Source organism: Rousettus aegyptiacus, unplaced genomic scaffold (genome assembly GCF_014176215.1).
Source record: "Rousettus aegyptiacus isolate mRouAeg1 unplaced genomic scaffold, mRouAeg1.p scaffold_m13_p_1, whole genome shotgun sequence".
NCBI classification, from domain to species: domain Eukaryota; kingdom Metazoa; phylum Chordata; class Mammalia; order Chiroptera; family Pteropodidae; genus Rousettus; species Rousettus aegyptiacus.
The window spans coordinates 148,291,386-148,303,785 of record NW_023416284.1 but is presented as its reverse complement, the minus strand read 5'-3'; the positions used below and the strand labels follow the sequence as shown (position 1 = coordinate 148,303,785).

At 40.1% G+C, this 12,400-nt stretch overlaps 2 protein-coding genes across 2 annotated transcripts; both read right to left on the bottom strand.

The window, feature by feature from the left end:
- Window positions 1-6,542: 6,542 nt before the first annotated feature.
- MARCKS (myristoylated alanine rich protein kinase C substrate) lies at window positions 6,543-11,694 on the bottom strand. The gene is made up of 2 exons (XM_016136974.2): window positions 11,190-11,694; window positions 6,543-9,375 (listed from the first exon to the last, which is right to left on the bottom strand). The coding sequence occupies exons 1-2, from the start codon at window positions 11,289-11,291 to the stop codon at window positions 8,473-8,475; spliced, it is 1,005 nt and encodes a 334-aa protein (XP_015992460.2). The 5' UTR covers window positions 11,292-11,694; the 3' UTR covers window positions 6,543-8,472.
- LOC118602860 lies at window positions 11,302-11,937 on the bottom strand. Its single transcript, XM_036221076.1, has one exon. The coding sequence runs from the start codon at window positions 11,920-11,922 to the stop codon at window positions 11,302-11,304; it is 621 nt and encodes a 206-aa protein (XP_036076969.1). The 5' UTR covers window positions 11,923-11,937.
- Between the last annotated feature and the right edge of the window lie 463 nt (window positions 11,938-12,400).

Below are 12,400 nucleotides of genomic sequence, written 5' to 3'. Positions count from 1 at the left end.
TTCTTCCTGGTATTTATTAAAATTATTAAAACATCAACAACATAAATTTAAGATATATCAAATATTGTTTTTATAATATTCAATTTGTTTTCATCGAATGTCTATGTAACCAAGACTATAAGGCAGTTAAATGGATTTGACTTTCTAAAAAATTGCATTATGGATTATTATTAGTAGTATTTTGTATTATTTTTAACAATAGTGATTTTCCCACCAGAACAGATTCTAAGCATGTGGCATAATCATTCTTATGCTCCGAGATCCTGGTTCATTTCCTAGAGAATATTAGGTGTTCAATAATGTTTTATAAAATAATAAATGAAGTATAGAATAGACTCTTAAGGAGAAGCCTGTCCTTTTGTTTTAATATCTTTATTTAGCACATCTTAAGTAAAATATATTGCAAATGATTTCAGAGTATTAGTAGAGTATCTGAGGTGGATTACTCAGTATTGAACCAAAAATGCAGATGCGATAGCAGGTATAAAATAAATAATAATTTATTTTGTATTAATATAAATAATACATAACATTTATATGTTAATATATAAATTAATATAAATTGAATAGTACACAAATGACGGACATTGGACTAGGTACAGTCATCCCTATTAATTGGCACTCTTTATATTCTCAACTTTATGCATGAGAACGCTGAGGCTCAGATAAAGTAGCGTATCTAATATTGTGAGAAGTTGTCTACAACCATGACACCCTGAACGTACCCGATCTCTTCTGACTGAGGAAGCTAAGCAGGGCTGGGCCAGGTTAGTACTTGGATGGGAGAACAACTAGGAAGACCAGGTGCTATAGGATATTAAAATAAATAAATAGATAAATAAATAAATAATATTGTAAGAAGTTTGCACGTAGCAAAGCCAGATCCCTTTGACTCCATTATCTAGGTGCCTAATCAATACTTTGGTTTTGTGCCTTCATTAGGAAATAACATCATGACCACTAGTCTAACTGACAAGAATAAGACATCTAGAACAACAACAACAAAAAAAAAGTCAATAATCTTTATTCTGCTCATTTTATTTTTTATTGTAGGTTAGAAGTACATGATGATTATTGTTATAACTGTATGTTATAAAAGATTATTCAATAGTGAAAAACAAATTAAGGGTTCTCACATTAAGAGTTTTTAGATAAATCAGCTTCTGGTCCACTATCACTCCTTTAACCAAATCTAAAACCTTACTCAATCATTGCTCTCTATAATCTTAGGAAGTATTCAGAAGATATGATAATATTTTCCAAAGACTTCAAATAGCAAATCAGGGAGGAGATGGAATTGAAAATTGAGGATAAATTTTGTTTAAAAATTTAATAATAGAAAGTACACATTCAGATTTATGCCTCATTTGATAGATATATTTTTTAAATTTATATAAATGTCTTACATTTTTATTATGTATTAAAATAATATATATTATAAAATTATATGTATGTAAATAGAAAATATTTGTATATGTGCATTATTTTAATATTATTTAACTTTCTATTATTAATTTGTTTAATATATTTAAATATATTAAATACATATAAATTACTTATAAATACTTTTGGAATTTAGGGCAGTAAGAATGTAGGGAAGAAGGCTGTATTATGAACTGATTTTAATGAGCCTTCTTGATCTAAAAGCAAGAAATCAAAATGCTGCATTTCTCAATAAATATGTTTATTCTGTGTTTTAAATCTCAGGACATTCTGGCAAAAATGCTTCACAAGAAATATTCTTTATGTGACATTATGAATATGTTTTACTGATTGTACTATTAAGTTCTCATTTGTCTACTTAAGCATTAATAAGTATGAAAATCTTTGTGTTCTGTGCAAAAATGCTGAAAATGTAGATTTTCTCAAGAGATATGAGTAACAACTTTCATTATTGTTTGGAAAAAAACCTTTCATTATTGTTTGTATATTTTTGTTTGTTTTAAATAAATTTGTCATTGGAGTTCTGGTAAATCTATTTGAGTGTACTCAAATCTATTCAAATATTATCTATTGCCTCATCCAATGCTTGCCAATTTTTCAGAAAGACAAAAAATGTGGCTCTAGTTGGTAGTTTGCTTAGAAAAGATTATTACCTTAGGGTCACTTAAATTCTGCTTTCTCAAAACCTGTTTATAAAAGCTGTCAGTTAATCCTGCCATAGAAGCCTCTGGGTTCTACAGTGAATGTAATTTTTCTTTTAAAATTGCCAGTTTCACTGACCCATACTTCATGATAGGAGTTTCAGAATTTTGCTAAGGAAATTAGCATTGCCTGTTGACTGACATGTTCTATTTAGTGAACTACTTCACCAAGTGCCAACATGCATGTCTCCATGACTGGTGATTGCTGAGTCTCCTCATGCTCATAAATTTCCAGACATTTTTCTTACATGGAGTAACGTGTTATGTAGATACATTTTGATGGCGTTTAAATATAATTATACAGCAGTAATTAGAAGGTAAGAAAAAAATGTAATGCCTCCCATTTCTTTGAAATTGTGCAAACAGAAGGCTTCTCGGCATGACACCCCAACTAAAATTTATGGATGTGCCAACATTTAAATATGTAAATCTATTTGAGTTAAGTAAATATTGAGTTCCATTTATCTTTTAGCACATTCCCAAGAAGCATCTTAACAAAATTTAATCTGATTTCATTTACTGAATTTGTTAATTTTAAAAGATGATCTACCATGAGTCAGTTTGAGCATCACATGTTGCTTGCATCAAAGAAGTTTCAGTCTATGAATATATAATGCTACTAAACAAACAAACTCCATCACTGGCCAATTTTGAAGAATTTTAGAAAGCCAATGCAGTCTGAAAATAGTAGATAAAGAGAAAGAATCAAATATTTATTCTGTCTTTCTATTATGACATATAGTTCAGGACAACCAAATGGTTGATGAAAAAATGTTTCTCTTTATAGAAGCAACTGAATAAATGAAAAAGGAAAGACAATTAAAATGATACCATCTGGCGATCCTAAATTAATTAATGGATTTAAATAAAAATCAATGGCTTCAAACATCACAAAAAAGAAAAAAAGATGTTATGTACATCCTGAAAGAAATACATCCTATTATTTATGAGATTGTCCTTTGAACCTGAGTCTGATCAAGCCTCTGGAGCTATTGATCAATTTACAGAAAACACAAGAAATACAGAAAAGACAAAGCAAAATGTTAAATGACTGCACAAGATGTAATTGCAAAATTCGTACTGCGGAAAGTACAAAACTAACTAGGTTTCTTGCACAAGTAAATTGTAAGGAAAAAATAAAGAGATGGATAGATTCAGACATTATATTACATAGTACTTTTAGACAACATTTTTACTATTTGTTTTTCAGATATCTTTCCTATCAATTTATTAATAGTTAAGCTAAATATAATCTGCCTTTCTAATTTTTAAGCTGTTTGTTTCTCTTTTCTAAGGTAGTAATAATGACAATAATAAAATACTCAAGCTAGAAAGCAGTCTCTTTTTTTATTGAAGGAAGAGAAAAAGCAAGCATGTAAAATTCTTTATATCCTCAGGTAAGGACAATTTTTCCATTCTTACCCTAGAGTCCTGTATTAGTTTCCTAAGGCTGCCAAAATAAAACCACAGACTGGTGGTAAACAACAGAATTTTCTCACACTTTTGGAGGCTTGAAGTCCAAAATCAAGGTGCTGACAGGTTTGGTGTCTTCTAAGGCCTCTCTTTTAGGCTTCAGGTGGCCACCTTCTCATTGTGTCTTTACATAGTGCTTTCTCTATGATTGTGTGCCCCTGGTGTCTCTCAGTGTATTCAAATTTTTTCTTATAAGGACAGATTGGATTAGTTGCCACCCTAACAGCCTTATTTTAACTTAATCACCTCTTTAAAGGTCCTATTTCCCCAAATAGTCATATTCTAGGGTACTGGGGTTAGCGCATCAATATGAACTTTGGGGGACACAATTCGGCCCATAACAAGTTCATTCAAAATCTATTTATGCGTAATATCAATGCCTTATTAACTGCTTAAGTGTTTTGAAATTAAAAAAAAAAGTCAACATTTATCCAAAAGCTAAATCTTTGAAGCTCATGAATTAATTACATAAGCTCTACTCTGCAAAGAGTTTGTTTCCCAGCAATCCTAATCACTCTTTGACTCTCAGACCCTAATTCTTGACCTGTGCTCTCCAATATGGTAGCCACATGTGACCAATGAGCACTCGAAATGTGGCTGGTCCAAACTGAGATGTGTTGTTAAGTATAAAATAAACTGGATTTCAAAAATTTGGTAAGAAAAAAAGTAAAATATCTCAATTTTCATATTGATTACATATTGAAATATATTGGATATATAGATTTCATTTGTTCCCTCACTTTTTAAAAAATGTCATCACTAAGCTTTTATATTATATATGTGGCTCACACTGTATTTCTATTAGATGATATTTCAAAATGCAGCTGTTATTGCTTCGAGGGCATTCCTAGACTTTGAATTTATTCCAAGAATCCTTTCCCTATTCTCACCTCCATTACTTACTTTAGGTACAGAATTCTAGCACTGCATCAATCAGTCCTCAATTCATGTTAAACCTGAGGAACACATGCCTAGTTGTTTGGAAGATGATCTGTAATGTAAACTTAACAAATTTAATTGAGATTTATTGTATTTATTAAAATCCTAAGTGATGAGTAGTCCTGTTACCTTTCACCTTTCCCCAGATATGAGAGCTGTACTAATAGCAGTTGACAAATCTTTTTTCATTTACTAGTACTAAAAAGGTTTATACTCTGATTTTATCAAAACACTGAGATAATGAGGATTTCTAGAATTTTTGCAACAATTATTTTATATACTTACAGCTGCTAAATCTTATGACAGTGTAGATATTTTTGTTTTAAATTTCATATCGAGCAGCTGAGAACTGTTGACACTACTTTAGGATCAGTAATCAATCATTTTTCAGGAACATAAACTATGGTTAACCTTCACACCTATTAAAAGTATTCTCCATCTTTTAAAGTAGCATTGCTGGGTGTAAAGGAGTGCTCGAACTTGAATCCTCAGTAGGGACTGGAATATGTACAGATAGAAAGCCCTTTAAAATTCCTGTTTGCTATACCCTGCTTTAAGCACTTTCATATAACTGGTAAGTGGAGAGAGGGAGAAAAAATGCTCAATTTGCAGAGTGAACAATTAAAGAAAATATCAGCTAACAGCCTTGTTACTTAACCACTCTACTTTTCAAAACTAACTTGGGCTACCTGAAATGAACTACGCCCTTCTCCCAGCTGATCTACCAAAAATACATGAATGCAAAAAGCACCGTTCTCCCAAATCCCTAAACTTAAATGAATTCGTTTATATTCATTAGAGAAAAATGTAAGCAAATTGTTTCTCAAATTATCAAGTTCCATCATTAAAAATTTTGATTTGTGAGCATAACTCACCTTCAAGGAATTTTATATCCTAAGTATGTCATGCGTACCTTCTGAATCCCTTAACTGAATAAGTTATACTTACCAACAACACTTAAGATTTCAAATTTTTCTCTAAAACTTGCATTTTGAAATTAAAATTGTAAAAAATCCTATTTTAGCAAGGTTGATTATATCAACTGGTAAAACTTTATTTTACAAGCAATAGGAATTGGATCAAATGATTATTATAATCCAGATGAAGTATTTTATAACCATAGCAAATGCCATTATACATACTGCCAATACAGATTTAGTAGACAATACTGAACTGTACAAGTTATTTATTTTTCCTTAATCTCAAAGCTATTTTTAGTAATACAAAAAGCCATATTAACATTTTTCCATTAGAAAACAATGTGATGTACAAAACTTTGGATGAAAAGATATATGTCAAATATCATTTAATCACTTGGTGGAAAACCCACTCCATCAATACCACCCAAAGTGTTCTAGGCAATGATTAAAATCAAAATAATGCAACTTAATAAATTCCAGCTGTTAAAAGAACAAACCTAGCAATATAATTGGCTACACAGTTTATTTTTGACTACTCAGGAGTTACTTTTTAAAACCCATTTTTTCTGAGTCCTACCACATCCCAGGCGCTGTACTTGGCCAAGTATTAAAGAAAAAGGTAGGCAAGACACATAAAGCCATCCTTTGGTAACCAGATTTGACTTTAAACTTTCAAACATCCTTCAAGATCAAGAAACCCCAACTAAAAGTATACTTTCCTAAACATTACTTGATTAGTGAGGAGGGCATTTGATGAGGAGAGGTCATAAACTATTACTTATGGTCCATTATTTCAATCAAAAACAAATGTCAAAAGCTAATTTGTTAATATTTAAAGATTTGGCATTCAGTTGTTACACAAATGTGGTTCACTGACTTATTGTGAACCCTACATGGCACACTGCTCAAAAACAGTAAAGCAGGTGTACGTAAACAATTTTTTCTTTGTATTTAATACACATCTTTATCTTAAAATTCAATTGAATTTAGAGTCCAGTGAAGAAAAATATCCAGTTATATGGTGGTAAAAAGCAAAGGAGGTAAACTTGTAAGAGAAATTACTATAAAAGAAAGTATTATTCTCTATCTTTTCCTTTGAATAACAAGATGCTAATGCACTACTTTCATTAAAAAAACAAACAAACAAAAAAAAACTGCTTGCAACTATTGAATTGAGGCACGTACTAAAGGCCCATAAACTGACAATGCCATCCATTCATCACCATTACTTCTTTACATAAGCCTGTTTTCCTAAGGTATAACAGAGTCTAAGCAATAATTTGGAAATTATTCAAGCACTAAGCAGTTACAATGGCAGGTAATACACCATCAACTTTTGAAACACATTTGGTTACTTTTTATGACCCATCTGCAATTTGGATTAAAGAGACTCAGTCATTATCAATTTAAGTTTCTGAACCTCCATGACAAAAAAAAAAAATAGTTTTATGAATTTTTCACATGACATTAAGTCTTTGGGTCACATTACTTTTCTATTAAACGATTTATTCTGACATGCTATATAACTACAATAAAAGTAATTGTTCAATTTTTAAATGAAAACTAAATGCAGATAAAAGGTAACAGATTTGACATGGAATGTCGTAAACTCTTTCTGCATGTAATCTGATAAGGCTGATTAATTTCAGTTTGAAAACTTCAGATTAAAAACCACAAGATAATTTACTCTTGATGACATGCAAAATCTTCCTCAAATTTATCCTAAGACCTAGAAGTCTCAGTATTTTACCAGAACATAAAGAAACACAACAAATTTGTACATTTTATTCACATTTATTTTTCGCTTTTAGTGTGCTCACAGAAAATTAGAACACCTTAAGCAGGAGTTTAATAGCAATTTTTGTAAGCAAAGTTACATTCCATCTCTAAGTCAAATTGGTCAAAGCTTCTCCAGTATTTACAAAACATGATAGACAAGATGCTACACAAAACCATTGCATCTGAAGATTTTTTTTTCCTTTATTCTCAAAGACAACTGGAAAAGAAAGCATTGTCTGCTGTAATCAAAAACATACCACAGTATAAACAGTAACCATTCCACTTATCACAGCTTGGTTGAGTTTAAAATTTGTGTTTAAAAGGTCCAAGATGACTGCAGTTTTACAAAAATGGGCAGGGTGAAAAGTTGCAAACTTCATGTGCTTCTGGATATCAAGATTTGTTTTTATACAATAGTCACAGTTAAAAACACCCTGCTGGTAATACATAATTACATTTTATTAAGGTCATAAACCAGCAATAAACAATAAAGCCTATACAACTTGTAGTTCTACTTAATCACTGACTGGTACAGCTAACATGAGATAAGTGAAAAGTTCCTATGGTTTAAATGAACTCCTAAGACTATGATCTTTTTTAAAATCTGGGTATTGGTGTTTTTTTTTTTTTCTCTTTCCTTCTTAATCAAGACTTGTAGTGTTGTAAACCTGCCTCACAAAATACATCGTAATAACTTTTCTTAAAAAAAAAAAAAAAAAAAGACTAAGCCTTTACACCATCATTTCTAGTGGCACATTATCTTGGCAATGCTATGCACCACTTAAATTTCCCCAACGTGGCCCCTATCACTTCATCTGATATCCCTTTTTGACCCACCCATCTCCTTCATATATGGGCATGTCCATAGATTGACAAAGAAAGTTTACATTTTTGAATAAAGATGCAAAGTATGCAAAAAACATTAATACTGATGCAAAAAATAAAAAATAAAAGAGAAACAAGGCAGAGGAAGCTGTTTAAGCTCTCCTCGACCTGTTGGAATGGTGGTTAACAGAATGATTTGAGATGGGATCTGTGGGGTGGGGGGTGGGGGGGAACAAAATTTGCTTCTTAAAAAAAAGTAAAATAAAAAAAGACATCTTTAAAATCAATCCCTGGTTGTAGACAAGTTCTCCAAAACCAGTACCTGGCACCACTCCAACAAACAAACGAGGGGGGAGAAAAGTTCTTCGATCATCGCAAAAACTCCTGCCCTTTTACTCTGCTGCCTCCGCGGGGGGGGCTTCTGGACTGCACTCGGGCTGGGCCTCCTGTGAGGGGGCTGCGCAGGCTGACGAGGCTGAGACGGCCGCGGCCTCCTCGGCGGGGGCCGCCTCCTGCTCCGGGGGCGCGCCGGGCCCCGCGGCGGAGGGCGCCTCGCAGGCGGCGGCGCTGGCCCCGGCCTCCTCGGTTTTCTCCTCGGCCTTGTTGGGCTCCTCGGCGGCCTTGGCCTCCTCGCTGGCGGGCGGCTTCTCAGGCGCGACGGCGGCCTCCTCGGGCTTGACCTCCTGCGGGTCGCCAGCCGCCGCCCCCTCTTCGCCCGCGGCGGCCTCGTCGCTCGGCGCCGCCGCCTGCTCCCCAGGGGCCGCGCCCGCTTCGGCGGCGGCCGAACCCGCGCCCCCAGCGGCCTCGTCCTTGCCGCCCTCGGCGGAGGCACCAGCTGCGCCCTCCGCCTCGCCGCCCTCTCCCGCCTCCTTCTTGTTCTTCTTGAAGGAGAAGCCGCTCAGCTTGAAAGACTTCTTGAAGGAAAAGCGCTTCTTTTTTTTTTTCGGGGTCTCGTTGCTGGGCGAGGGCGTGGCGCCGTCCTCGGCTTTGGGCGAAGACGTCGAGGAGGCGGCGGACGCGGCCTCGCCCTCCGCGGCCGTGGGCGAGCCGGGCTCGGCAGCCTCGCCTTCCGCGGGCGCCTCCTTCTCCGCGCCGCTGGCCGCGGGCTCGGGGGCGGCGGCGGCGGCCGGCTCATCTTTTTCGGCCGCGGCAGGCGACGCCGTCCCGCTCCCGGTGGCTGCCGGCTCCTCCTTGTCGGCGGCCGGGGCGCTGCCGTTGGCCTGCAGCTCCTCCTTGGAGCCCGGCTCGGCGGCCGCGGGAGAAGCATCACCGTTTACCTTCACGTGGCCATTTTCCTGTGGGGAAGAAAAAGCGGGAGCGTCACTGAAGCGGCCCGGGCGCCGCCATTCCCGCCCCCACCCCAGGCTCCTCTGGCTTTGGCGCCGCAGCACCCCTTTGTGAGGAGGCGGGGTTGGATAGCCAGGAAAGAACTCTAGGAAGAAATGGGGGCAGTGCCATTTGGGGGCGCCCTAAAGGCACAAAAGTAGCCTCCGCCATCCTACAAATGCTCTACAGATTAAAAGGGCCGAGTCCAAAACGTGGAAAGCAAAGGGTAACCCATTCCAGCCTTGGCCTCTCGGGCTTTAGAAAAAGGCCACATAAAACATGACAGACCAAACGGCCTTTGAGAGAAGAAAAGAAGGAACAGCGCCAGAGTTCTGTGTCTACGCTACAAATACTCTTTCCCTCCCTAAACCCAAAGGGCTGCAGAAAACCTCAAGAACTCCCGGGGCGATCACAACGCTTCAGCCTAAAGCGCCCGGGCTGCGCGCGCAAAGGCCCTACGCGCGCCTGGGGCTTGGGGTCAGCAGGGGGCGCTGCGCCTCCATCACGCAGAGCGAGGCGCGAGCAGCGGGCGCGGAGGGGCGGGGCCGGGGGCCACCCCGCCCAGCCCTGTCGGGCCCTGCCCGCCGGCCGAGGCGCCCCCGAGCCCGGGTAGCACAGCCCAGAGACCGCAAACAAAGCTCAGGTGGCTTGCAGGCGTCCTGATCGGAATAAAATCCACAAGGCAGGGGGAAACCCACTGTTTCTGAGGTTTCACCTCTGCTTCCACGCCCACCTTCGCCAGTGATTCTCCGAAGCCAGGGTGTGCCCGGGAGGCTCATTTTGCATTTTTTCACGGGTTCAAAGCCTCTTGGCAGAGCTCGCTTTCCCCATTAGATTAGAGCAGGCGAAGCAACGAGGCCTCTGCTCTAGGAAAAGAGGCGTGGTGGGTGCCCAGTGTTTGCAAAGCAGCCACCCGTGGCCGACCTCTGGCGCCCACCGAGCCGTGGCCATCCGCCTGGGTCTGGGCAGCGCCAGGGCGGCTTCTGCGGTGATCGAGGAGCCCCGCACACGAACAATCCCGACTGAAACACACCAATTACCTCCTCTTGACCACCTGGGCAGGTTCTTAAGGACCCAGAGTCTTTCTATCCCAGGGATGCCATTTAAAAGTCAGGTGGGTGTGTTATACCACAGATAGCTATGAATAAAGATTTAGAACAGTGGGAAAGCCCCATCGAAAGATACTGAAAGCTTTTCCGCCCAGCTCCAGCCAGCTAGCCAGCTGCCTTTCCAAGAACCCAAGGCACGCCGCCTCCGTATACAATAAGACAGCCCTTCCCCTGTCGTCCTTCTCCACCGCCATCCCACTGCGCCCCCCCCCCCACCGCTTCCCTAATCTCACACACACACAAATCACAACAGTTTAGAAATCTTGAAGGCGACCCAGTCTCGACAAAAAATGTGAGAGTCACTCACTTAAACACCTTTGTGCCCACTAAACACAATACAACCTGGCTGGGGGCGGGGGTGGTGGTGCTAGCACCTATCTAGTCACGTTCTGCCAAGCTCCAAACACGCCATTTTAGACGATTTATCACTTCTTTCCTCCTGTCTACATTAGAATTCGCCCAGATACTCCGAGAATCAGTCCTTTGGGGCAAGGGGGTAGACCCTTCCTATGAGAAATCGACAATTTAGGCTACCGCTTTCCATTCAACTTTCAGACTGGAATCCCACGCTCGTCTCCACCGAATGCACCTCGAGAGCAACCAAGGGGCAAGGGGAATCGTTGGGATTAGAGAAAGACACCAAAGAAATGACTAGTATCACAGGTATAATTTACCTGTCCATTCGCTTTGGAAGGCGATGAGGCCACAGCCGCCTCCCCGGGCCTCTCCGCGGCGGCTTCTCCCTTCGCAGCGGTCTTGGAGAACTGGGCACCCATGCTGGCTTCTTCAACAAAGAAACTCAACAGATCCAAGGGGAAACAAAGAGCCTCGAGTTGGTGTAACGACCGGGCGAGCAGCAGCAGCGGCGGCAGCAGCGGCGGCGGCAGCAGCAGCACACACACCGGAGGGAGGGGGGAGTGGGGGTGGTGAAGAGGACAGAAGAGAACCGATTAAATATACTCCGGATAAAAAAATTTTAGTCGAAGAGATCAAAAAGCAGCAGCGCAGAAGGGAGGGAAAAGGGTGGAAAAGTCGAGCACAAAAAAAGGAGCCCAAGTGTAGTTTTTTAAAAAAAGAAGTAATAAAAAAATCCCAGATTTGTAGCCGCACTGTAGACAAGAGGAAAATGGAGAAATCTCCCTGGTTGCTAATAAGATGCGGGGTCCAACGCCCAAGTGCACAGATGAATGGGCTCGCGGGCGCTGACGCGGCCCCCGCGCGCACCGGCCAATCCGCGCGCCGCACACAAAGCAGGGGGCGGGGCCTGCGCTCCCGGCGAACAATGGAGCCGCGCTTTGCAAACGGTTTGAAAATCAGTCTCAGACCGAGAATTAATGTCCTCCAAATAAATAAATCAATTAAAAATACATGCCTCTCACCTCCCTCTGCTTGAAAATAATAATGCATCACTCGATTGGCTTGGCTTGTTTGTAATTAATTAACGCGGGAGGGGGGTACTTGTGGATGGGGGCGGAGAAAGCGTTAACTTGACTCGCTTTGACTCTTGTCGATCCATATCCGTGTCTGTCTCTCTCCACTCGCTCCCTTCCCCCATCTTCCCCGTGTGTTGTGTGTGTGTGTGTGTGTGTATGTGTGTGTGTGTGTACGCGCGCGCGCGCGCGCGAGTGTTAAAGACAATGGCTGGGATTTGTGTGCAGCATGTTTTCTTTCTCCGTGGTCCATATTGGTTTCACAGATACTGCACAGGGTTTGTTTTTTTTAACGGTTGCAAGTGTTAAACCGCCCCAAATTGAAAGGTATTTAAACCACGAAGATCGAATTTCATCAAACGAAGTCGCGAGTTAGAATTAGGTCTGTAGGCCAGATGTGGAAAATGCAGAAGCGGCAAGCAACTGAAGCCACACTCCCTATTCTATGCCACAGT

Coding starts and splice junctions, on each gene's coding strand:
- MARCKS (XM_016136974.2), bottom strand. CDS start 11,291: ATGGGTGCCCAGTTCTCCAAGACCGCTGCGAAGGGAGAAGCCGCCGCG. Junction 9,376..11,189: donor CTTCCAAAGCGAATGGACAG/GTAAATTATACC, acceptor TCTTCCCCACAG/GAAAATGGCCACGTGAAGGT.
- LOC118602860 (XM_036221076.1), bottom strand. CDS start 11,922: ATGCATTATTATTTTCAAGCAGAGGGAGGTGAGAGGCATGTATTTTTA.